The 27,502-nt window shown below is 43.9% G+C and overlaps 1 protein-coding gene and 1 non-coding gene across 2 annotated transcripts in view; one reads left to right on the top strand and one right to left on the bottom strand.

Annotated features, from left to right (window-relative positions):
• Window positions 1–27,502, bottom strand: part of Tango8 (Transport and Golgi organization 8) — a 77,773-nt gene that overhangs the window by 12,307 nt on the left and 37,964 nt on the right. Inside the window, exon 4 of the mRNA XM_065435750.1 lies at window positions 7,377–7,466. Coding sequence (XP_065291822.1) covers window positions 7,377–7,466 — 90 coding nt within the window. The remainder of the gene's footprint in view (window positions 1–7,376; window positions 7,467–27,502) is intronic.
• Window positions 7,159–7,231, top strand: TRNAT-CGU (transfer RNA threonine (anticodon CGU)). The gene has a single exon. It is a non-coding gene; the product is annotated as a tRNA-Thr (tRNA).

The raw sequence follows: 27,502 nt of genomic DNA, 5'->3' as shown, positions 1-27,502 counted from the left end.
GTATGGCAAGGTCTCCAGGTGCTTGTACCAGACTACCAGTTGTATCGATGTTCGGACAGAAAATCATTTAGGCACCTGCGCCTGCTTGGCCCACGTAATCGTCTCCACGTGGCAAAGGTATCTTGTAGACCACATCTATTGCGCATTCAACCAATCATCCTTTAAGCATCCAATTCAACCAACCAATATTTTAACGTGGTTTATAGTGCATGCATTCAGGCTATTCGTTTCACTCGTTATTCCGTTTACTTTTGAGCTCATTCCCTTTTGCTTTTGTCGTGCTGTAAGGACCAGTCGTTCTCTCGGGTTAACCGGGCGAACGAGCACAGCAAAATATGGGATCAAACGCAGCACGCAGTGGGAGGTAGAAAACGCAGCAAGCAAGAAGAGGCAGGAGGAAAGCGGAGAGGAAGGTGCAGCAGATTCATGAGCCAGAAAGCAGATGAGTGTATAGCGAAAGCGTGAGAATAAAAGCGAAGTGCGGTTACAGTAGCTACGAGATGGTGCCAGAGAAGCATGCAATGTCTGGGAGGTTTGCTGGCGGTGGCTTCTGTAAATCACACCCACGCGTCACCCATGCGTTGGCTCACGCGATCTCTAGATTAGGAAGGCAGTGGCCGCACATTTCACCCCATTTGCAACAACTCTAAAGTTGTTGATAGTCTATTCAAGTAGTCTTTTTAATGTAACAATTAGTAGCCTTGTACTTAAAACTTCAGCGTTGTCCCCAATAGGTAGCTCTCTTTTGCACTATTTGGTTAAGATGTAGTACCTAAATACATGGAAATAAATATTGCTACTACAAGTACTTACGTCGTCGTGTCGCTATTCAATATTTGACACTTACTATTTTTGTTCAATTTCTCTTTCAACACAATTAGTACTCGCCCACCTCTGCTTCCTATATAATGTGCAAATATGCGCCCAAGCCGTAGTTGTGCTTTGTGAAGTCTTACTTCGCTGCATATAATAGTGGCCAAAAGCAACTTTTCAGAGAGAACTTGATTTTGTTGATTTGTGTGCTATGTTCTTCTTCCATAAGGGTAGTGAATTTATAATTACATCGCACACAAATACACAGCCTCTCAATGGAACAGACATTTATTTGACACACATTAATTCGCACCCTGTTCATCTAGATTTCAAAATTATGCTGATTTTGGCTAGCCTCTAGTGTCTATCGAAAAAGGTCTACGATGTGGTCTGAGGGTACATGTGCAGTGCTCCTCTGAAGCTAGTTATAGTTCTTACAGCAATGTTCCAAGTAAGGTTGTTGCTTAAGTATCATAAAGAAATATAGCATCAGCTAGGTTGTAAGGGCGACAAAAATGATTTGTGCTATTCACCAAACATACAAACTGAATCCAATATGGCTATATGCCATGTACTAGTTAGTATTTCAAGTGATTAACAGAATGATATATGGGCTGTTGGGTTAACCTGGTTTATTTTTCTTATTAAAACACAGGCTTTGAAGTTAACTTCAACATGTCTAAGTATTTGCGAAATTGCGGAAGTGGCAGTGAGACTTCCCTGGGGAAGCAATACCCCAGTTGTACTAATAGTATGGGTTGAATATATAGTTTCATCATTACTTGTTTAGAAATATGACGGTGGGTTAGAAGCTATGAAATGTCACAACAGAAGGCTGAACATCCATCCCTACTTCTCAGAGGCTTAAAGAATTATAAACAGTTATGCTTTAAAGCACACTTTGATGACAAATATACGCCATGTTCATTTCACTGGAATGGAAAAAGGTGTTTGTGCAGCGCCATGCTATGTCAGCTTGAATGGAGGAACACAGGAGAGTCTGGGGGCTAATAAATGTTAATAGAGTGAACAAGTAGCTGTGACTTGCAAGATAATTTCACTCCACAGAGAATGATGTAGTAAGGTTCGTGCAACTGTAAGCAATACGAGAGCGGGTGAAATAATATTTGTAATATATGGATTTGTATGGCAGATGAGAATGTGCACCCCATTGGCCACTATTCAGCACAGAGTGTGAATCACTACGGATTATTAACTGCAATTTCTGCGTTCCGTCTCAAAGTGCTTATGGGGCTATTCGCATCCGTTTGACTACTTATGAAATGGCTGGATAATAGAACACGTCCGCATGGCAGATTTACATAGAACATATTGTGAATTTGTCATAAAGCTCCACCCAACAAACTGTCTGTTGATTATGAAAATAAAAAATGGCAACAAACATTCCCTTACATTCTTGTGCTGCCCTGAAAATGGTGCTAATGAACTAATGTCTACAATGCAGACATTCTGTTCTTTCATTACAAGTAGGCGCAAGTTGCACTGACACAATGAACATGCACATATTGCCTACAAGCTACTGCATGTTGGAATTGGTGTTACAGCAGGCATGCCAAATGTTCTTCCCTGCTTGTGTCTTGTGCACCATATGAGCCAGCGTTTAATTTCTTTGTTGTGTAGCTGTTGAAGAAGTTACTGATTAAGAAATGCAAATATAAGACGACTCACTACATCAACCATCTCGCATGCAAAATCACTGCACTCATTGCAAAGCTTATTAGAGAGTTTTAGATCAGGGGGATGCAATCGTTGGGGCCCCAAGTACTAGGGGGCATCAGCACCTGCATCCCCTTAATCTAGATCTTTATAGTCGCTTGATAATCTTGGGCACCTGCTTAGCCTATGCACTTCTCTTTATATTAATGTGGCTGTGCATTAGCTAGCGAGGTTGTCACTACATGAAGGACATTTGGGCCATGCCCAATGCTATCAATTAACATTACTTTGCTATAGCTCACTGATTTATTTCATCGTGTGCAAGTTTCATTTTTATCTACGGGAACAAATAAAAAGAGAATGCATGCATAAATGATTCTGACAGCAACAAATGGTCTCAAGGCAATCATCCTTGATTGTTACCATTGCTGAGAGAGAAAACATGCCTGTATTCACTTTGACCAAAGGCTGTTGGACCAAATGCTGATAGAGGTGTGGATAAATAGTGAAGGAGCATCATATTCGCCACCTAGGCCTTTATGCATGTGCATTTCTGCCTTTTAAGCCACTGTAAACTTCTGCCATCTCTTAAGGCATGAATGAGATAGCACTACATCGATTTACAGGGGCATTTTTAGCACCAACAAGAAATGGAAACGTTAAGTGATTTCATGCCTATATGGGGTGTCTTTTCAGCAATATGAATCATTATTGTTTTTCATGCAAACATTCTTCTCCTGAAAACATATCTGGCAAGGATCTCTGCCTAAAAAGTAGCTATGATGCGTACATAATACTTTTATGTCTGTCATAATTGCAATCATTTGATAAGACCTACTGGTGGGTGAGTTATTTAGTAATGATGTAATGTGGCAGCGCACTTTGAAACAATGATGTAACGTATAATTAACAAATACTAGCTTTGTGTGTATGTGTCGCAGAGCGCTCCTGTACGTTCATGCTGTTAAATCATTGTTTCGAAGTGCAATGCCACATTACATCATGTAAAATTGTAGGCTCACTATTAACTTGACAGCTACTAAAGAAACCTCGGCAGCAAAGTGCAACTAAATCAAAAAGTCGCTGTTGAAGATTCACACGCGTGCTCGATGATGAAGTGACTTGTCCCATCAACACAGCTGTATTCCGCGATAATAGAACCATCTTTGCAGAAATATGTTAATAGATAAAGCTGCGGCACTTCAGCGTCCTACACTGTTGCTGCGACAGATCCCTTGCTCATTGGCTTAGTTACACCTGTGTGTTCGTGTATGCGCATTCTTGCAAGCTGTTACGTACAGGGTCTGGCCCAGTCCATGAAAGGCGTGTGCGTCGGTTGGTGGCAGAAAATAGACTGAGTTTATTTTCTACAAAAGACGCTGGTGAGAGCTGCATGTGTTCCAGGGGGCAAACTCTCGGTCCCTGTCTGGTAGCCGAGACACTGAGGGCGTTGGAGGATTCTCAGAACTCCACTCTGGATGGGGGTCGCTTCCTGTTTCTTCCACGCTGCTGCTTCGTGCAGCCAAGGAGCGGTGGTGCGTCCCTTGTACACAACCCAAACTTTCGCTAGCACAGCTACAAAAATATCGCCATCGCACCGGAGACAACCGAGCACACAGTGATGTATGTTGTCCCAACATTAGGCGGCAGAAATAAAGGAAAAAAGTGGCACAGGTAACTACAGTGTTCCAAAGGTTGGTCACCACGTCAACACCGAACATGTAGCACAGAATTTGACAGTGCAAGAGTCGCGTTTTCGCCATGACGTGGAAGCTTCAACTATACACCGACAAAAAAAATATGCCAGTGTCGTCGGCTGTTGGCGATAGTTGCCGGCTTCGAACAGCTTTGCTCTCTGCACTTGCGAAAGTTTGTCAGCTTTCAACAGACGTCGCGCCGTACAATAGAAGTGCGGATGCCGGCGCATGCGAACCGCTCGAGCTAAATAATTAAACAATAACTACGAAGAGAGCAAACGTAATAACAAAATGCTCGCACGGCGTGAAATTTTGCTGGTCGCGAGCACACGACGCTGCCAACTCGCTGTTGCATGTTGCCAGTCGCCGGTTACTTATTCGGACAACCAGAGGGCGCATGCGAACCGCACCGCATCATGCGGTTTCAGCGTAAATGCAATTTTGTGACCGATCGCGGCGGCCACCCGCTTTTCATGAACCAACCGTGTGCGGTGCGGCATGTGGCGATGGGCGGCTCCAGCGTAAATCGGACCTTACCCTTGTCCTAAGCCAACCGATTTCCACAAGCGCCCGCGAATTCCCAATTTCATCGCTCCACCTAGTGTTCTGCCGTCCACGACTGCATTTCCCTTCTCTTCGTATCCATTCTGTAACCCTAATGGTCCAACGGGTATATAAAGCGAAAAATTATTTTCAACTCTACTAATGAATTACGAATTGACAATACCAAAATGTGACACCTGTACGAGGAAAGACGCGTGGTAATCGAGAAAAGGCGCTAAAAAATAATTACACGTTAGACGACGCTTTCAATTAGCACCATAGCTTGCTAAGACATGAGTTTTGACTGTACTATCTTAGCCGGTTTATCGCGTTTGAGATTTGCGCGCACCCACGAGCGCAAATCTCAAACGCGATAAACCGACGCTCCCGGTACCTTTCAACACCTGCAGATGGCGCATCGCAGCCCACGCAAGAGGCCGCGTTTCAACCAGACAATTCGTCTTCGTGCATAGCTAGAGTGTACCAGACTATGCATAGCGTTCACCGCTAGCGTTTCCCGGTAAAAAGTAAGGTTACATAAGCTGCAGTTGCCGGGAAGCGTTAGTAGCAGTCGGGGATCTTTGAATGGTACCGCGTTTCTCTCTTAAAAGCGAAGCTTAAGCGTCCTCCAATTTTTTTCCTTTGAAGCCACCCATGAGATTATGTCAGCCTCTCTGTCTGCGTTTCATGTTATTTGTTACCATGTTGCCTACTATAGTGGTCACATACTGACTAGAAAAATGGCGGCGCCCTTGCGAGTACCCATTTGATACATGGGCGCTATGGGGAGCTTTTCGTCTAGAGTTGGTATTATACTCCCAGACAGCACTGAACGTTTTCAGGACGTCTTGAAATGGTACAAACGCTTTTATAGTTTTTTACGATGTCCTCGGTACGTTTCCAGGAAGTATTGACTGTTTTATCCTTAGAACATTTTTCCGTATATGTAAGAATCTTGAAGACGTGTTGTTAAAAGTTAGAAGAGATCCTGAAATCTTAACTTTTAAGATTCTGTCGGTTGGCAAACGAAAAATTAGGTGGGGCACTTCATGTAACAGGGTTACTAAGCCATGGAGCTTGATTATTATCTTTTTTATACGCGGAGTTAAACTCTGGCCAACTGGTCTTAATGCACCGACCATCGTACTTGATTGCACAATTTTCTGAAACTTGTTTTGAGTACCTGCAGGCGATAACAGTTGCAGTTGGAGTGAAACAGTGAACTAACAAGGCGTCCCGCAATGCTTGAATTCTGGGGTTCGACGTGCCATGACCACCCGCTGATATTGAAACTCAACGTATTGAGGGAATGAGATTAATTTGGCCACCAGAGAATTTCTAAGGTGCCTCCAATGAGAGACCTCGTGCTTAGCAGCACAACACATTAGTCACTAAGCGACCGCGGCGGGTACCGCGATGTTAGAGTTCAAGTTAGGGTGACCAAGCTACCCAATTGATTTCCTTGCTGGCACGCTAGAACTTTTCATTTGAAAAGCCAAGCCAATTCAAGCCGACTGCAGAATTGAAGAAAACCATGTCAGTGGCCAACGGGTAAGTGTCTGTGTTGTGCTTTTCAGGGTGAAAGAAAGTGGAACGCCAATTTCTACTGGGGACAAATAGGCGAATTGACGCATGTTTTCACTTAGCGTACAGCTAAGTGAAAACATTAGTTAATAACATTCCGTAATGAATCTGACTGCTTCGCGCGACTTTGCCGGATGCAACGGGTGCTGGCCCCTACGGCGTCGCTTCGCCAATACAATAAGGTTTGTGACATTTTGTGCCTGGTCGCGGAAGTGGGGACATTAAGCGTCATGATTTCAACGGTTGGGGCAGTCGCTTCCCGATGGTTGAGTGTCACTGTGACATTACTCTCAACACCTAAGCCACCACAAGTACCTTTCGGTGTGGCCTTTACCGACAAGACCATTGTTGCGAACTCCCCAAAAGTCCGACATGTTAGCACTGGCAGGTGGCAAATACCCCGTTATGTCGGCCTCAAAGCTAGCTGTGGTTGTATGCAGTTCTATTTATGTTTTTTTTAGTATCATGGCTCAGCCAACAAAGTGAACAATATTATTTGTTACAAAATTATATTGACGGGATTGATTTTGCCATGAAAAGCACAATTTAATCAGCAGAAGCTGCTTCGGTGCTTCATGCAGTAATGTTGTGCTGCAGTGCTTCAAAGTATGACATAGCTCTTAATTTTGTCATTTCTATGTGCTTGAATGTAAGGTATTTTTTGACAAGGTGTTGTTAATTGTTTTTTTTTAGTGTCTCGTATGGGATCTCGCTTATCAGTGTTTCTGGATGAAGGCATATCAAACGTTCGAGTCTCCATGATATTTCAGGCTTCTTTCAACCTTTCTGTCAGTGTATCATGTGCCGTTAGCTCGATACCCAAGAAAGTGGATGGGGAAACGGCGCCGCGGTAGCTCAATCGGTTAGAGCATCGCACGCGTAATGCGAAGACGTGGGATCGTTCTCCACCTGCGGCAACTTGTTTTTCACCTATTTTCAATGCCATTGGGTTATCTTTGAATAATTCAATTAGTAAGTTCAAGTAATTTCCCCTATGTTGTCCTTGGCGTCTTTGTTCGTTGACTTCTCATGATTGGACTAACAGTAATTATCAAAGCGAACCTTTCCTTGCCTTCTCCTTCGGCCTTCCCACTGCTGCTGTGGCTGCTGCTGCTGTGGCTGCTGCTGCTGTGGCTGCTGTGGCTGCTGCTGCTGTGCGGCACACCACGTCGGAAGGGGGGGGGGGGGTTGAGTGCGTGTATATACATGGAAGGAGCGTGGCAGAGAAGAAAGGAGACACGAGGAACACCACTCCGAATGTGCACACTGCCTTCTGAAGCACCCAGGTCGTCGCCACATAAGCGTATCGACAGCTCTAATTATCCATGATCCCCCGCCTTTCTACGAACGTGCAAGTCCAGAGGGTAGCTAAATAAAATGGAAAAGAGGACGGGGCAGACGAGGCAGAGAAGTGTAGAACCGACGCAGTCGTGAAACGAGTGAATAGCGAGCGGCCTTGCCACAATTCGATCGCAGTTCCCAGACAGACACAAGGGGGGGGAGGATAAGGAAAATGTCACGTCACAAGGCAAGAAAACGTTCGATGAACTTAAGTTCAAGGCGTGGTTCGGGGCGCTTTCTGCTATTTGGTAAACATAAAACCATACAGATATGTCTGGCGGACAACATACGTAGGGCATGCAGAAACAGACGCATTAATTAAAGCGCACCGATGGGTCTAGGCGGCACAACGGAAGTGGTCACATGCCATATCAACACTTCTGTGCCCACCTCGATAGCTTTGCGGCTATGGCATTGCTCGAGGTCTCGGATTTGACCGAAACATCTGCATTTCGACGGAAGCGAAATAAGAAACGCCCGGGCACTTTGATTGAAGGGCACGTTGCCAAAATATGTCCTGGGTGCGCCATTATGGCCTGCCTCATAATCAAATTGTGGTTTTGGCACCTACAGCGCAATAATCCAATTCAAGTTTAAAGCTTCTGCCACGATTCAATGTGCCATGTGACGCAAGGAAAATGCTCAGCACTGTGAGATGTTATGAAATTCACGGCGCAACACCTCAACAAACACCTCTTCCTTTATGTTTTGTGCCCTACGCAGACAAACAGCAGTAGTAAACGCAAGGTAACGTTTAACATCAACTCACCACTCTCATGTTGGACAACACGTTGAAGAAATTAAGCATTTGCTGTGAACATCGCCACTAAGTATCGTCAGTCAAAGCAAGCAGCACAGAAAGCTTCGCGCACATCGATTCGCACTGTGCCTGAGAGCTGCATAATTTTTTTAGAAAGTTATATTAAAACAGTGTAAGCTTAGCAAAATATGCACGTAATATTATTTACACTAGGCGCTTCGAGCAGCCGTGCATTTGAAGAATTTATTTACTGCAGTTTTCCGGTGAAGTTGAAGTGCAGAGAAATATTTGAAGGAGCTTAAGAATCGTACAGCAAGTTGTATGGTGGACACGTTTAGTGTGATAACATAGAAAGATTGCTTCACCATACATGCCAAGGTACGCTATAGTGTACCAGTTAACTTAGAGATACCAACATATTTCTGGCCTTTTACTTTTTGCTCTAAATGCAGGTTCTTGACACATAAATCCTACAAAACAAAACTAGGAAGTTGTCCTACTTCATATACTGCGTAGGTTTTCCATCCACCAGCCTCTCCAAGACAAATACTGGTTCTAGAAAACCTATACAGTGCATTATTGAGGGTGCTCTGTGGCTTTCGGGTATTGCTTCAGGGTCCCGAATCTTCATCTAAAGTAAAACACTGAGTGCGTATTATCCCGTGAATATTTTCGTACACGTTAGTGCTATGTGCACAGTGTAGCCGGCACATTATATACAACACTTATGTTTTGAAGCTATTATTTGCAAGTAAACTGCACATATAAATGAGTATATGATGGTAAAGAAAATTTATTCAGTGGACATGTTACCTATTATTATCAAGGAATAATTTTGAACGCATACATAGAATCTAAAAATCGTATATTATGACTTTGATCAGTACGGTATGTGTTGAAAGTTACAAGTGGTCCAATACTACCAAGTACTGCAATACTGCTATGTGCTCTACCACTAATCCAAGTGCTATTCACGTGTCAAGCATACTAAGTGCCCCATAAGGTCTCCATTTGCCAAGGGCTTTGCGAAGTCCCGAATGGGCCAAATAGTCCAATACCGTGCTATTTGCTCCGCCGCTGTGCCAAGTGCCCCCATGTCTCCGGAACACCAAGTGCACCATCACGTCTCCATTTTGCCATGTGCTATATTAGTGTGAAATGCTTTACGATGTCTCCAGTGTGCCATGCGCATCATCTGCTGTGCCAAGTGTGTTCATTTTAAATGAGATACATGTCCTAATCTACAGGAGTTGCTCAGTCAATAGGTATATTGCACAGCAATATGAATACAGTCGGTCTTCACATAGACTTCTATGTCAGTACGTGCACATATTGTAGAGTTGCGTTACTGTTCCTGTAAAATGGATACGAGTCAGCATGTTCTTTCTTCTGTAACTCTCGGTACCTGTGTGCTGTTTCCTATACAAAGTGCCCAGCCTCCTATTCAACGGCCACGACTTGTCATGCCAGAATGCAGCACCTATTCTTCTCGTCATTGCCAATACAACCTCCAAAAGAGCACAAGTTTGGACTGTACAACATCATTTTTCAATTTTCCTTTCATTCTAATATTGAGAGAACATTGTACTTCTTTGTGTACCTCAAGTAACATTCTGCAGATACCTCAATGACAATGTACGGCATTTAGTGTTATACTCACGCTACATGTGTCTGCATCCCATCATTGAGACACACGAGTACGTTTGTAGTTTGTGCATTTCTAGTCACATTTTGTGGATTTTACTTCTACCTACTTTCTAGTTAAATTTCACTAATCTTACCTGCACATAAATTGATATTCTTGTATTACTTGCACTTGAATTGTCGGTATTTTTATAGGTTGTGCCATCTGCTCCAATACTGCATTTTGTGTTCCAGTGTTGTGCCAAGTAAATCCATTGTCAATGAGATACGTGTCCTAAGTAACAAGGGTTGTTTAGCCGGTAGCTCTATTGCAAAACGTTATGCATACAGACGTCTCCACGTAGACTTCTGTTTCAGTAGGCACAAAAACTTCAGAGTTTTGTTACTCTTCCTGTACAGCAGATATGAGTGAACTTTTTTTTTCTGCCACTCTCGGGAACCTTGTGCTCTTTCCTGAATCTATGCAGCTGCCCCAATTATGCGGTCATGCAGCTGCCATTTATATCATCATTGCCAACGCAGCCTTCATACGAGCACAAGTGCAGACAATACGCTATTGTCTTTTAAGTTTTCCCTTCATTCTATAACATAGAGTAGATAGCACTCCATTGCGTATTTCTAGTAACATTCTGCAGATATCACAAAGACAATGTACTGCCTTTAATGGTATACTCACGCTACATGTGTCTGCATCACTTCATTGAGGCACACCAGTACGTTTGTAGTTTGTGTGTATTTAGTCACATTTTGTGGATTTCTCTTCGACCAATTTTCAACTCACATTTTGCTGATTTTACCTACAAATCAATTTATAGTATTGTTTCATTTGCACTCTAGTTATCTGCATTTTGGTAAGGTTGCAGATATTTCTGAGACAATATTATTTGTGCTGCCAAGCGTAACGGTAGTGTGTGCAGAAAACCTTTTGTTAAATTTCATGCTAGTCATCATTCGGGCATTTCAATGTTCATATTATGTTTTCTTGTTATATGTATGGAATACGTGTGATGCTCATCGGGATGTTCATTTGTGACGTTTCGCATTGCGTACATTTTATTAAAATATGCTAAATAAATGTTTCAGGAACTCTTTTAAGAAACACACATGAGAATATAATCGTACTGTTTCTTTTATTGAGTTGTGTCCATTATATAGAAGGTTACTTTATTGTTATACGAAATCTTTGTTCTAGAATGAAGTGTTGCTGTGAAACTTTTCAAGGCTAGTGTAACCTTTTTATCAGGTGAAAAACACACTACACATTTCCCACACATCCCAGGGAACGTATAAACTTGCATCGCGTTAACGTATTTATGACGTATTTCGGCTCAAAACTTATATGCGAACTAGGTAGAAAAAGCCCAGCAGCGACATCTATATAACGTCTTTTCAGCGTAAAGAAAGGGTACTTTTGACAGTACCACCTAAGTTGTTATAGCATAAAATAGATCTATTTGGACCTCTGTTAGAGGTTCTGAATGTCAACTGAAACATCTAATGGCCATCCAGGCAATCTTCGCAGCAGTACAGTTTCGTGAGATTTGGCGTTAGCGGCATGTGGCGCCGTCAATAATATTTACGGGACCACAGAACGGTTCTTTGCTAATGACATATAAATGATAATTTAGGAATACGGCTATAACAAGCAAGCATTAAGGCGAAGCGGTAGCAGTTTTTTTCATTTCGGTATCGATATATAGTTAAAGGAGGGCAATAACCCAACTACACGCGCCTTGTACGTAAAGGTAGCAAAGCTGGCTAGCAGAAATGACTGTTATAGAACAGGTAATCGATATTTGAGTTTCACTCTTGAGCTGAACTCAAAATGGCGGACCTGGTGCCTTTGACATTATCCTGATATCTCGATACCAAGAGAAAAAAAAACAGATCGCTGACGTTGTAGAGCCATATGGCTTGGCAGGAAGACATTGATCTTGAAAATAAGTGCGCGCGTTTCTTCTGGGAGCGCTTGCAAGAAGGGAGTGAACCGATGTATAATGACATCATGAAGCATCCACCTTTCGAAAACAAAACTGATTCGAAGAAACAAGTATTTGAGTAAATCATTTAGGGTTCTCTGAGCATTTATAAGCAATTTGCTGTGCTTTGGATGGCGTGGAAGCGCTGGTCTTTAATTTCTTTAAGCACATATGGGGCTTGAAGTAAAGCGGATGATATTATGGCTCATTTATGCTCTGCCTGCCGCATATATTTAATGCATAGATTACGACAGTGCAGCAAGGATTGTGACAGGATTGGCGATTTGGTTATTGTAATCGCTGGTGATATGCTGGCCTCTCGAAAACGTCTTTCAGGTATAAAGTTGTGAAAATTTTTTGTAGGTTTACAGGTGCTGTTACATGACTATGTGTTATTAACACTGAAAAAATTTCCGCAATGATACCATTGCATTTGCTTGTAAATTGCTCCTCTGCGAATTTCTTCTCGATGCTTGGATTGGTTTCTCGAAACCAATTGTTTGCGCAATAGTCAACACATGGGCTGCCTTATAGCATGGCCGAAAGAATGCAACCACTCTGCTGCTATTTTAAAATATCGGAGCGATGTTGGCGGTGAGTCACCGCAGACAGCTCAGCAAACCGATATCCTCGTGTCGAGGTAAACACGTTGGTATGCATCGCGGAAAGCAGAAGTGCAATGTGAAGAAAATCCGCGGCAACTTGTTCTAAAAACAGCTAAACAGAAATCTCTAATATTTTGGGCAATAAAGGCCAATATAAACAGTTTCACGAAGGAAGAAACCTGCATAAAGCTTTTATTCCTTAGGGTAGAACAATAGATTACAGTTTATTTGCTGGGAGATCGTCATCATCATCATCAGCCTATTTTATGTCCACTGCAGGACGAAGGCCTCTCCCTGAGATCTCCAATTACCTATGTCCTGCGCCAACCTATTCAAACTAGCGCCCGCGAATTTCCCAATTTCATTGCTCCACCTAGTCTTCTGCCGCCCTCGAGTGCGTTGCCCTTTTCTTGGTATACATTCCGTAACCTTGATGATCCTACTGTTATATGTAGCGTTCCTAACTAGAACGGCAACAGAAATGACATAATCTAAGTGAGACGGGTGTCGTCCGCCATTTTATTCCAACTTCTTCCTTCTCACTTCTCCCCTAGCACCTTCCTTCGTCTTCTTTCATGCGTCCAGCGCAGACCGCTTCACTCTTCCGGATTTCTTTTAATTACACCTCCTGGGGTAATACTTGAACACGTTTCCAATAGCGGCGCACTCCGTTTGGCCGGAGGCTCCGGCGTACCAGACATTCTTCAATATTCCATGCTGGCATGCAGTCCTAATAACTTGAAATGGTCCGCAATATTTTGAATTTGAGGGCACAGCTCCTTTCCTTACAAGGACATAGTCTCCAGGCTGTATGTCCGGTATCTCGCTACTGTGCCTTTTATCAAAGTTTCGCTTCATGCGGCGCTTGTAGATCTCCTGTTCTTTGACAGTTTTTCTTACTTCCGCAAGTTCGAGGTTCTCTAGGAGACCTAGCTCACGATCTGCAGGAAGTATGGGCGCTGTACCTGAAGTTACAAAATGAGGGCTGCAGCCTAAACTCGTGGTGTATGATCTGTTGTGATGCTTCACAGCGGCCTCGAGACAGCACTTCCAGCCACCGGCAAAGTCTGGATACATCTTCAGATACTGTTTGATGTCTCGTATGGCACGTTCCGCTAGGCCGTTTGCTGCCGGGTGGTATGGAGAAGAATACTTTATCATGATGCCGTGCTCCTGGGCCCACTTTGATAATTTGGCACTCCGAAAAGCCGGCCCGTTGTCGCAGACGAGCGTCTTTGTGTGTTTAAAACACTCAGCTTTGAGGAGGTCTATTACGCTGTTTGCGTCTTCTTTGCCAGCTTTAGCCGCAATCGTCCGTGTGCACTCATCTATGGAGAGCAAGAAAGCTTGCGTTCGCTTGACTCCTTCCCCCTTCTTTTTGAGCTCCGCGAAGTCCAAATGAATTACTTCGAACGGGATGCTTGAATATTCAGGGTTTGTCATAACGTCTGTCGATTGCTTGAATTTAACTTTGTTCACCTGGCAGAGGTGGCATGTGCGGATGTAATGGCTGATGTCGTTTTTCATGCCCGGCCATGTGAATCTCATGAGCAATTTCTTATAAGTGCGCCAGAAGCCATCATGTCCACCCGATTCAGGGGTGTCGTGGTATAGATGAAGAATCCTTGGAATCATAGTTGGTGGTACGTGATACCTTCCATTGATAAACTGGAGCTCTTCTGTACCTTCCCATAGCTTAATATGATTGATTGTATCTGGATTATTGCTTGATTCCTGTACAAGTAATCTTGATAGTGCGTCAGCGTCAGTGAGGAGTGGGCCAGGACGGTGCGAAATTACGAAATCAAATTGTTGCAGATAGTTCACCCATCTAGCAATGCGGCCTCTTGGCTGGGCCATGCTCAGAAGTTGAGTCAATGCCTGATGGTCCGTGAAAAGTATGAATTTGGCACCTTCCAGGTAAGTACGAAAGTACTGCACAGCTTTTAAGACGGCCAGAGCTTCCTTTTCTGTGGTACAGTAATTGATTTCGGCGGGTTTCAGGGTATAGCTGTAGTACCCCACGACGTAGTGTTTGGTTTGATCAGCTTGTTTGGATGGCTTCTGGTATAGAACTGCACCGGTAGCATAATGTGATGCGTCCGTGTTCAGCACGAAAGGCAAGGAAAAATCCGGTATTCGCAAGATGGGGTCCGACGATATTAGTTTTACAAGCTCACGATAGACAGCTTCGCACTTCTCGTCCCAATGAAAAGGCACGTCTTTCTGAGTTAAACGTGTGAGGCACCTTGTTCTCAGTGCGTAGTCTTTGATAAACGCCCGGAAGTGTCCTGCAAGGCCAAGAAAAACGCGCAGGGAGTGCACATCATAAGGCTTTACCAGCTTGGAGATTCTCTCTACCGATTCTTGCTTGGTGCTTTTAGTCTGTCCATCAAACACCCTGCCAAGAAATACTACGGTATCTTGAAAGAACGCACTTTTCTTGAAGTTGACTTTGAGTTGGGCAAGACTGAGGGCATGAAGAACTTTTGAAAGATGACTACGGTGTTCGTCCTTTGTCTTTGAGTAGATGATGATGTCGTCGATGTACACATTGCAAAATGTGCCCAGGTAAGGTTTCAGAATGTCCGTCATAATCTTCTGAAACCACGCAGGGGAGTTTTTCCAACCAAATGGTAGGCGGTTGTACTCAAACAAGTCAAATGGGGTTATGAACGCGGTGTACTTCTTCGTTTCTTCACTTAGTGGAATCTGCCAAAAGCCCTTGCAGAGATCTATTCGTGAAAACCAATGGCAACCACCGGTTTCGTCAATGATGTCGTCGATTCTCGGCATTGGATAAGGTATCAATTCAGTTTGACGATTGAGAGCCCGGTAGTCTCTGCAGAGGCGGAATGTCCCGTCTTCTTTAGGTGCAATAGTGATAGGAGAAGCAAATGGGGATACAGAAGGCCGGATGATACCTGCGTCTAACATTTCTTGCAACTCCTTTTTCAGCCACACCTTTTTATCTCTGGACATATTATAGGGGGTTCTACGAACCACTGTTTTATCTGCGAGCTCGAAAGGAACGACATGGGATTTCATTGCTGGAGGGTAGCTTCCTATGCATATAAGCTCTGGGTACTTAGTCTTGATGTCTTCGTGGTGAAAAATTAGCCTTGATACACTAGGTTCTTCACCAGGGTCTTCTGTTCTTATCGTGTCTTCGGCCATTACCTTGTCATCCCAATAGAGGTTCATCTTAAGTTTTTTCATGTCTGGACGGGACAAAAGAAAATCGTAGGTGACATTGGGAATGGCCAATACGTCACTGGTAATAGCATTTCCTTGAAATTCAATAGCCAGGGTTACCCATTCGCTATGCATGGTCACCGACCCATCGTAGGCTTGGACACGCAATGTTCTACCAGCGTGCAGACGACTGGCATCCACTCGAGTCTTGTTGATAATAGATACCGAAGCTCCACTGTCAACGAGAGCCTTCACTTCAATGCCATCTACCTTAATGGGGGCGTACAATAAGCTTGACGACACCAAATATACTGTCTCACTGAAGCTCTTTTTCTGGGGCTTGTGATGCACGGTAGACAGATTATGTGGAAGTAGGTTGCCGTGAACTGCGGTAATTGGTTCTTCACCATCCTCACAGTCATGATTTACGCTTCCCAGAGATTTGTTTATGAAGCTGTGTTCACATTCAGTTGACAGCAACGACTCTAGATTGGAATCAAGGTGCTCTGTTCTACCATCTGGCTGTCTTCTCGATGTAATTCTTGGCACTGAGGTCTGTAGAAAGTTCAGAAGGTCATCAAACGTTCTTGGACCTTTGAGCTGGACATGACTACGGATCTCGATACACAACCCTTGCGTTATCAAAGCTACAACAGCAGAAGACGACAGCTTCGGTTCTGCAGAATACAACAGGCGACGCTTCTCAAGACAGTACTCAAGCAGAGAGCCACCTGTATAACTGAACCGCAGTGCCGCATCCCATCTTTCTACTGCGTTGCCTTCGAAAGCCCCTAAAAAGTTGCTTTTCCACAGTTCCCAACATGTTGTTCCATAATCCATGAGTTGCACGTCATACCATTTTCTGGCTATACCGCCCAAATAGCGGCGCATATGCAAAATCTTTGTGTCGTCGGAGTGCCACAGATTCTTGTCACAGGCGTACTCGAAAAAACACAGCCAGTAGTGTGCATTTTGCGATTTTCCTTCAAAAACATCTGGTTCAACAATACTTCGTGCTGACTGCTCTCGACTAAGCGCTTGGACGAAAGTTCTCATTATTTCGATCTGTTGTATAATGTTCCTTTGCAGTTCCATAACACTCAAGTCTAGGCTCACCTTCCCGGCAGGCGTTTCCTCTTTGAGGGTGCCACGTCGTATGGGTTCCAGAACGAGTTCGCTCAGTGTCTGCAGTTGTAGATTCACTGTCACCGATCCTGTTTGCACGAGGGCTTGGCGGCTGATTGCAGCTTGTTGCAGCACCACGTTGATCAGCGCGGTAGAACTAACTTCAAGAGGAAGGTCCGTCGCTGGCTCACCGTGCACTTGGTATCGGGTGAACACAACAGACTCTGATGACGCCTGGTCGACGAAAAACGTCACCCGCATCGCTGGTCTTCGAAAACTGTCGGCTGCGCCAAAATGTAGCGTTCCTAACTAGAACGGCAACAGAAATGACATAATCTAAGTGAGACGGGTGTCGTCCGCCATTTTATTCCAACTTCTTCCTTCTCACTTCTCCCCTAGCACCTTCCTTCGTCTTCTTTCATGCGTCCAGCGCAGACCGCTTCATTATATAAAGTGAAAATTATTTTAAACTCTACTAATAAATTACCATTTGACAATACCAATAACGCGTCATCTGGACCATTAAAGAGGCGCGCAAAAATAATTACACGTTAGATGACCTTTTTAATTTTCATCCTAGTTTGCGAATACATGTGATTTGAGTGCACTATTTTTGCTGGTTTATCACGTTTGAAAGTTGCGCAAGTCGGCGCGCGCAATTATCAAATGCGATAAACCGGCACCCACGGTTCCTTGCAACACCTCCAGATGGGGCTTGCCTCCGCCACATCGCGGCCCACGCCAGAGGCCGCATTTCTACCAGAAAACTCGCCTTCGTGCATAGCTAGAGTGTAGGAGAGTATGCATAGCGTTTGCCGCCAGCGTTTCTGGGTAAACATTCAGGTTACATAAGCTGCAGTTGGCGGCAAGCGTTATAAGCAGTCAGGGATCTTTGAATGGTACCGTGTTTTCCTCTTAAAATACGAAGCTTAAGCGTCCTCCAAATTTTTCCTTTTGTGGCCACCCATGAGATTATGTCACCCTCTCTGACTGCATTTCATGTTTTTTGTTAGCACGTTGCTTAATATAGCGGTCACAAACGGACAAGCAAAATGGTGGTGCCGTTGCGATTAATGATTTCATGCTTCGGCGTTATGGGGAGCTTTTCCTCTAGCGTTGGTATGATATTGCCGGACAGCACTCAACGTTCCCAGGACGTCTTGAAATGGTACAAATGCTTTCACACTTTTTACGATGTGTTCGGTACATTCTCAGGAAGCATTGACAGGTTTATTCCGAGAACATTTTTGCGGATTTCTAGAAATCTAGAGGACGTGTTGTTTTATGTTACAAAAGAGCCTGAAATCTCAATCTTTTTATTGCTTTCGGTTGGCGACCGATAAATTAGGTGCTGTACTACATGTAACGTGGTAACTAAGTAATGGAACTTGATTATTATATTCTTTATACGCGGAATTTAAGCTCTGTTCAACTGGTCTTAATGCATCAACCATTGTGCTTGATTGCACCATTTTCTGAAACTTGTTTTGAGCAGCTGCAGCCGATAACATTTGCGGTTGTAGATAAAAGAGTGAACTAGCAAGGTGTCCCGCAATGCTTGAATTCGGGGGGTCGACGTGCCAATACCACCACTTATTATGAAACGCACCGTATTGGTCGAATCTGGGTTAGTTAGGCCACCAGGAGATTTCTAACGTGTCTCCAATGTGTGACCACGTGCTTAGCAGCGCAACACCTTAGCATGTAAGCGTCCACGGCGGGTATCCCGCAATGTCAGTGTCCAAGTTTAGAGGATGGCCAAGCTACCCAATTGATTTCCTTGCTAGGACGCTGGAACTTTTCAGTTGAAAAGCCAAGCCAGTTCAAGCCGCCTGCAGCATTGAAAACAAACCATGGCAGTGGTCAACGGGTAAGTGCCTGTGTTGTATTTTTCAGGGTAGCAGAAAGTGGAACGCCGATTGGGGTTAAGGGGTTAACCTTAACCAGAAACAACGGCAGTTGTGGCCCTCGTCCTAGGCATTGCTATATGCAAAGACCCACCCATCATCGGGAGCGACACATAAACCGCGTGTAGAAACCTACGAAAAGGCAGAATCTCTGTCACCGCAGTGAAGATTCTAAAAGACATAACAAGACAACTGCCCGAAACCTACATCGCACAGACTCAAGGCCATGAACATCTGGCAGGAAACGAAGCAGCACATGTTGTCACCCGAGGGCATACCAGTAGGGGGTTCCTGCAGTATGTTTTCCGCAATGCGACGAGGGTGGAGGGCATTCCAATCATTTACGCCGTAATATCTCAACACCACCGGCTGGAAGGCAGACAATATCGTCTCGAACATCAAAAATTTAGCAAGGGGGAAGCCACCGCCCTACGCAGACTACAAACGAATGCACATATCCACGGAATTATCATGCCCCGGATGCACCCCACAAAATTTCCATAACTATGCCGATTTTGTGATTTAACCAGACACACTCCAGCACACTGTGTTTACCCACACCACTTACACAACAATGATGATGAAAATTCAGATCCGCTTCAGAGAAACGGGGGAGGCAATGTTAATAGCACAGAGCCGGGAGCGTCAGCAAAGTCTGGTGGACCGGGCCCGGGCCGCGGTATCAGCCAATCAGCCAACGGCATTCTGGACTGAGAGAGCCACCCTCCTAGGGCTAAAAAATAATACTTTATCGGTGATTGGCACAATAAATCTTCATTTACTCTTCTCTTCTTGGCCCTATAGCAGACGGCGTAAGAATTCCATGATGTCATGGTGAGTCGGTGCCGAAACTTCCTAATGGTGGCGGCGCCAGCTGTTTTTTCTTGCGACTTGTCTGGCTTACTAATCTGCTTCACACTGTAAGCACGACTTCTCTAGCATTAGACAAGCCAAATTAACCACAACAGCTCCGCAATTTTTTTCTCATTTGTGTCCCTCCAATGTCTCAAAGCAACACTCGTGCGTACAGTCACGCCGTATAGTTGTCAGCTCCGGATTACCTTCAATCACCTGGTGTTCGAGCGTGGACTCAAATTTAACCAGATGAGAGTTCTTACATGTATCCTCCATAAAATAAATTCATCAGCCCTTCCCCTCTGTGAAGAAGGACGAGCCGCAAAGCTGTGGTGTGTTTTACCTCAATCGATGCTTGTATGTATGTGCAGGTATTATTAAAATGATTATCATCATTATAATTGTTGATGGACAAAGACAAAGAATACATGTTTTGACAATGGAGTTATTCATTCTTATTCTTTTATGAAGTAGGGACGTGTGCAAGTATCGCCGCATGGCAGACGGGAATTTTACAATATTTACAACTTCAGTGTGAACTGCGCAAGCATTAAATGTATATGAAACTCTGGGTAGTGTTAGAGTCGTCCTAGTGGCTAATTGTAATATAATTTGTTTCGCGATAGTTTCCATAGAACGAGTAAGAGCCGTTTTCTGTAACCATACTCCCTCTGTATAGACTGCTATGCATTGGTAAAAGACGGGAATTCTCAAACGTTTACAACTTCACTGTGCACTAACAAATTACGAAAAGTGACTGAAACTCAGCCTAATTAAAGAGTCCCCTAAGTGGCCAATTTTCGCATAATTTTTTACAAGCTGCCTACATTATATTGAGAGCTACAGAGGGTTTACGAGAAACTGGAGAAAGACGCAGCTGGCGTCGAACGCGGAGGAGAAGGCTCGAGTTGTGTGCCCAGGCAGGGATACAAACCTGGGAGAAGTAGCACTTAACAGCTTCGCTGTAAAAATGTCACCACCGCTGTAGTGATTCAAAAGCGTGACTTCGAGTTCACCAGCGGAACCTCCGATGCACTGAGCCACAGCAGGTATGCACACCTGGGGCGCGGTAAGCTAGAAAAGACAAGTAGGTTGATGGCATCTACGGGTTGTATTGTCAAAGTACTCCGGTGGCAATTGTTCGTCGGTACGTATCTTCAGCGGCACTAGTTTCCACAGGCAATTTTGTCGGCACGGGCCAGGTGGCGGAGAGTGCCCTCCCGGTGCTCGACTCTGATTCTTGAGTCGTGTCACAGAGAGCGAGTGGAGGTCAATGGCGTTGGAGATGTGCAGCTTTTTCTCAGCTTTCGTGGTCCCTGATATTTTGTGGCCATGTGTAGTATTACTAGTCATCAGGTCTAACTCTCTGCAATCTAGCAATTTCTTTATCATGGACATAGAAAGAACTCTAAGACCGCTAAATTTGCAAGGCGCATTCTCCTTCGTAAGAACCGAAAAGTGTAGAGTGCCTTGAACGCCACTCGAAACGTAAAACCTGGCTTAAAAAGGTGATATAAATGATCCAGGAAAGTTTCTTGGCCAATGACATAGAAATGATATTAAAGGAATCGGGCGAGAACAAACGAACATCAAGGCGAAGGGTAAGCATTATTTTTCAATTGGGTATAATATTTAATTTAAGAAGGGTAGGAACCCAAGTACACGCCCCTTCTCATGTAAAGGTAGCAAAGCTAGCAGAAATGATGGTTAGAAAACAGATAATCGATATTTTAGTTCCATATATAAGCTGAACTTTAGATGGCTGACCTGGCGTCTATGACGTTGTCCTGACGTCTCCACACTGACAAAAAAAATCACTGACGTTGTCCAGCCGTAAGGGTAGTTAGGATGGTATTGCTCTTTAAAAAATTACAGGCTATCTTAAGATCGCTCGTAAAAGGTGAACGGCGAAATCCTACTCTTACTCTAATCATTCGCCTCTTTCTCTTTGCCTCTTCTCTTTTTCTTCTTTCTTTTAGTCATTACTGCTCACTACTAAGCATTTTTGGTCATTTGTAATCAACTGTAGTCGTTACAATTCGTCGTTAGACATGTTAGTCATCTCGTGGTTATCAGTGGTCATTAAAACTAATTTCAGTCATTATTTGTCCCTACTGCTCATTACTAAGCATTTTCAGTCATTTGTAGTTATTACACGCTATTTCAGTCATTATTAGTCATTACTGTGCACTAGCAAGCACGTTTAGTCCTTTGTAATCAATTATGGGCATTACAAGCCGTCGTTAGACATAATGGTCATTTCGTAGTCATTAGACGTCATTACAAGTCATTAGTAGTCATTTTAGCCATTACTACTCATTGCTAGACGTTTCTAGTCCTCTCCTACTATTGTAGTCGTTAGAAGCCGTCGTTAGACATATTGGTCATTTCGGAGTCATGAGTAGTCATTACAAGTTATGAGACTGAAAGAAGAAGTTATGAGACTAGAAAGGCTTTCTTTCGCCTTAATAATAAGTGCGCGCGTTTCTTCTGGCAGCGCTTGCCTGTGGCAGCCACAGCAGTCGCGAGGGAGCGAGCTGATGATTAGTGACCTCGTAATGCATCCACCTTAAGCAAACAAAACTGATCTGAAGAAATAAGTATTTATTTAGGGTTCTGTGATCATTTACAAGTAATTTTCGGTGCTTTACATGGCGTGCCAGTACTGGTTTTAAGTTTGTTCATACACATTTAGGCTAGAAGGGAAGATGAATATTGTGCGGCCCATTCATATTTCGCAGTTAATGACTGCTTGTTGCATTTATTTAATGGATGCATCAAGGTAGTGCAGTCAGGATTGTGACCAGATCGGCGATTTATGTTTTTTAATCAGTGGTGACATGCAGGCCTCTTAGAAACGAATTTGAGGCCTCAACTTGTGAAAATAGTTTGCGGATTGACAAATGCATCTACATGAATATCTGTTATTAGCACTCAAAATAATTTTCTTAATTATACCGTTGTATGTACTTGTAAAATTGCTCCTCTGGAAATGTCTTCTCGATGCTTGGATAAGGTTCTTGAAACCGATTCTTTGCTTAATAGTTGAAGGTAAGCTGCCTTAAAGCATGGCCGAAAGAATGTTACCGTTCTGCTGCTATTTGAAATATCGCAGCTGTGTTGGCGGACAGTCTACAGCAGACAGCAAAGAAAACCGAGAATCTCATTTCGATGTAACCACGTTGGTATCAACAGTGGAAAGCAGCAGCGCAATTCGAAGAAAAATCCGCAGCAACTGGTTGCTAAAAACAGCTAAACACATATCTGGAATATTCCGTCTAGCAACAACAAATATAAACAGTCCCACTATGGAACATGACTGCATAAAACTTTTATTCCTTAACGTAGAACAGCTGATTACCGTTTATTTATTGGGACAATGAAGTGAAAAATAATTTCACCTCTATTAATGAATTATCGTTTGACAATGCCAAAACACGCGACACCTGTACCTGGAGAACAGGCGTGGTAATCGAGAAAAGGCGCTCAAAAGCAATGACACGTGGTGACAACGCCTTTAATTCGCACCCCAGTTTGCTTTTTACTACATATTCTACGAGCTATTTAAACTAAACATTACCTTCATTTTGTTCCAAATGAGGAAATCATTAAAAATGCCCAGTTTGGGGAAGCGTTGCCGAGCCAACGAGGCCCAAATATCAAGGGCATTACTTGGAATTTATAACGTCACGCTGACGTAGAGGCGCTGGGTTTTCAGCGTGCAATAAAATAAAAATGATAACTTCCTTTGTCTTTCAATCTATGTTTTAACAATCAAGCAATTACCGCTAAATGATTGATAATTAAGTTCACAAAGAATACTCTATCGGTATCAAGTTGATGTAGACTCATTTTGTGTTTTTCATGAGCGTACCGTTAACGACAATACTTTGCCCTTTCTGCTGTTATCTATTTTGCCGACTCATTTGTTGTGATTATGTGCACGCTTAGCACATTTATGCGTGCGAACAGACTTGTTATACTCATCTTAGCAAGCTTCTAATGATTCAAATGCACTTTCTTTCATAGAGTGCCGGTAAAGATCTGCCGTAACTAGCGTGCCTATGAGCGTTCATTGTAATCTTGCTGAGCTAACGGTAAGATGCATCATAGCGAAAAGCCACTGTGTTGTTTACATAACTTTAATAGCGCTTCCTGTTCGCCAACAGCGGTAACGATTAAACATTATTGCATCCAAGGGAAACGATACTTTATATGGAAGGCTCTTTCATGTGACCTGTATTTAACACTAAACGCACGTTTACATCACTTACAAGCTTTTCACTATTTCTCTGCGCAATTTTTAGGGCCTTGCACCTGCAACCACGAGTCATTTTGCCACCAGGTATTTCATTTTCTGTGTAGTAGCAGCGCACTTTATACGCTGCTGGCTACAATCTCTGATGCCGCATTTGCTACTTAATTGTTTAGACACTGTTGACGTTCTTGTGCATGAAAAGGTAATGTCAAGAGCGAACAAGTTAATAGTGCACAATACAGTGCACAATGCTGTGTATGCACAGCGCATACACAGCATAAATTCGCTGTTACAACACATTTAATTCGGGTTGATCTTCCCCGTCGCTGTGCACTTCTTTCTCACTTTGAATGGTAGGATATATGTCAAGCGCTGAGACTGGACACCACATGAATTGGATTGAACAGGGCCCCTGTAGCAGCTCATTTGCTTCAACAGAATGAGAGCACTATCACAGCACTTGGAGCGGCAATAAAAACAACCTTTCATCACGCATGCAGTGTTGCGTGCCACCATGACCAAGCTAACAGCAGTTTCTGATAGAGAGCCACACATGAGATTTTCATAGAGCTGACATGTTAATTTTTAATTGGGAACGTTTGAAATATTACTATACTAATTTTATAAATGAGAGATGCAAATCACAAGTGTTTTAGATTGAAAGGCGGTGATCGTCTCATTGCAAAAGTAGCGTGGGCTGCTGAAGGCTTAGGCTCCAACTGTCCATGGGGTAGTTCAACTAGTTTTGCAACTGTCCAAAAAGTCACATATCACTTTCCCTCAGCAAAACTGTAACCGACAATTATTAATATGACAGATTATTTGAAGTCCTGTGCCTTTAAAATTGGAGGACACTGTTTGAGCACCCCTTACATTGCTCTCTCAATATATAAATTCTATTACCTTAGTCTGGTGGTGCTGGCGGTAGTGGTGTTTCAACAGGGGGGGGGGGGGGTAGCCTGGCATACACAGGTGGCAATTGCTTAGCCTGAGCCTAATGTGAGTGTCACTATGTGGATCAACAGGTGCCCAAGAACTCGGTGCCTCGCATGAAGGCCATCAGCAGTCGTTGCACTCTCTTCGTGAAAGCCGCGGGCCCTCCGGGGAAAACGACGTCTTCAAAGGTCCTTAGTCTTAGGCACATGTACACTGAGGCAAAATACGCACCCCTTACATTGCTCTCTCAATATATGAATTCTATTACCTTACGCTGGTGGTGCTGGCGGTAGTGGTGTTTCAACAGAGGGGAGGGGGGGGGGGGCGAGGTTAGCCTGGCATACACAGCTGGCAATTGCTTAGCTTGAGCCTAATGCGAGTATCACTATGTGGATCAACAGGTGCCAAAGAACTCGGTGCCTCGCATGAAGGATATCAGCAGTCATTGCACGCTCTTCGTGAAAGCCGCGGGCCCTCCGGGGAAAACGACGTCTTCAAAGGTCCTTAGCCTTAGGCACATGTACACTGTGGCAAAATACACACAATCCACACATTATTGCCCTTTGCCAAGATAACCTCAAAAATTTCCTGCGCTTAGCTCAGGTAACCCTGGATATGCAAAGCGAAAGCTTGGTTTAGCCTTGTTAAACTTGTTTTCACTTGCTTAACATTTGATTTAGCTGCAATTATTACACTGAGAAATACAATCATGGTTAAGCCAGATGTGACGGCCGTGATTAGGTCAGTTTCATATGTGCCCAGGTACCTAGGTGCCTAGGTGCCTAAACTGTGATTAAGTTTGTGTAAACCCGCGTCGTCCTATGGTGCGACACCTGTTGTGCTACAGGGAAAGCGCAAGTGTTAGACATGCAAAGAGACGCCACGAACATGCGCTGTGTCGAAGCACAAACGGACAGGGCGTGGACGTGGTCGCTACATTGATCTCGACGGAACAGCGCTTGTTGCATTCCGGACCTTCTCCAGTGAGGCAGCTCACAGGGTGACAACCACGGAGGGCTCAGACGCCGCATGGCGATGACGGCTCAAAGCCTCCAGATCCCGCGCAACGCTGAGAAGAAGGCCCGGTCTCGCTCTCATCCATGACCAAGCTCGCACTGACTACGTGAGCGCGGCGCTCCTATTAGCGAGGTGTGCGGCAAGTCAGGTGGTCAAGCCGTAACCCAGCTGCGGAGAGCGCATGCGCCAAGCCGGCGGCGGGGGCGGCGGAGCTCGGCGCGGCGAGCCATGTGATGCGTTGCCAAGGCTACGGCGCAGCAGCAGTCAAATGAAGGTGAAATTCGCGGCGATGGCGAAACTTGGCTCGACGTGTATAGTAAAGGTTTAGCTTCATAAAGTCATTGGTACAGTGGCGTATACCCATTGCTATATACACGGCAACCCCCACTGTTCGGATGGGTGGTTTCGAACACCGTTCCCTTGCAACATGAGTCCAACGCGCTCTCCATTCGATCCGGGACTACCTCAAGACCCTGGTGTACAGAAAAACGGTTGGAGCGAAAAAAAAAGTCGTTGTTTCTCCCCTGAAGGCCAAGCATCGATTGCGATAGCAAATTATTAGACATCTGTATGACGTAAGGATAGTAGATTTATCAGACGTATAAACCCGTAAGCATAGGAATAACAACTAAATTAACAAGCGTGCTGTCACGCACGCACAAGCAAACATGAACACATCTCCCTAGATTTGCGTTTAGGTATCATCATTTGGTTTTTTAATAAAAAAGGTAAACATATTTTTCCCTTTATTGTCCCATTCAATAAACAGCGATCAACTGTTATAGAGTATGGAAGAACAGTTTCATGCAGGATTGTGCGGCAGTAGGAGGGTTTATTTTGGTTTTCGATACACAATATATTGCAGTTATAAGTTTAGCTGTTTTCAGAAACGACCTGCCGCAGATTTTGTTCGTTTTGTATTTCGGTTTTCCGCTGTGGATCCCACCTTCGTTAGGTCGGAACGAGGCTCTCGTTTTACTAAGCTGTCTGTGGATGACTCGCCATTAACACCACTCGGATATTTTAAAATAGAGGCAGAGCCGTAACCTTCTTTAGACCATGCTTTGAGGCAGCTAGCCTTGAACTATTACGCAAGGAATCGGTTTCTAGAATCTTAATCAAGCATCAAGAAAACATTTTCAGAGGAGCAATATCACAAGTAAATGCAATGGCATCATTACCGAGATTCTTTTGAGTGCTAGTAACATATACTCCTGTAACAGCACCTATCAATGTGGAAACTATTTCCTCAAGTTGACAAATGGAGGTCGTATCTAAGAGGCCGACATGTCACCAGTGATTAAAATAAATGACATCGCCAATTCGGTCACAGCCCTGGCGGCACTACCGTGATGCGTGCATTAAATAAATGCAGCAAGCAGTCTATAACTGCCGAGCATGATTGGTCCACAATATAATCCTCTTCAATCCTAACGTAAATGTGTTTAAACGAATTTAAGCAGAGTACTGGCATGTTTTTACCGCGTAAGAAATTTCTTGTAAATGGTCAGAGGAGCCTAAGTAATTTACGCAAATACTTGTTTCTTCGGATAAGTTTTGTTTTCA

The sequence above is a fragment of the Dermacentor albipictus genome, chromosome 7, assembly GCF_038994185.2.
Source record: "Dermacentor albipictus isolate Rhodes 1998 colony chromosome 7, USDA_Dalb.pri_finalv2, whole genome shotgun sequence".
Classification (NCBI taxonomy): Eukaryota; Metazoa; Arthropoda; class Arachnida; order Ixodida; family Ixodidae; genus Dermacentor; species Dermacentor albipictus.
This window is presented reverse-complemented; position numbering and strand designations above follow the sequence as displayed.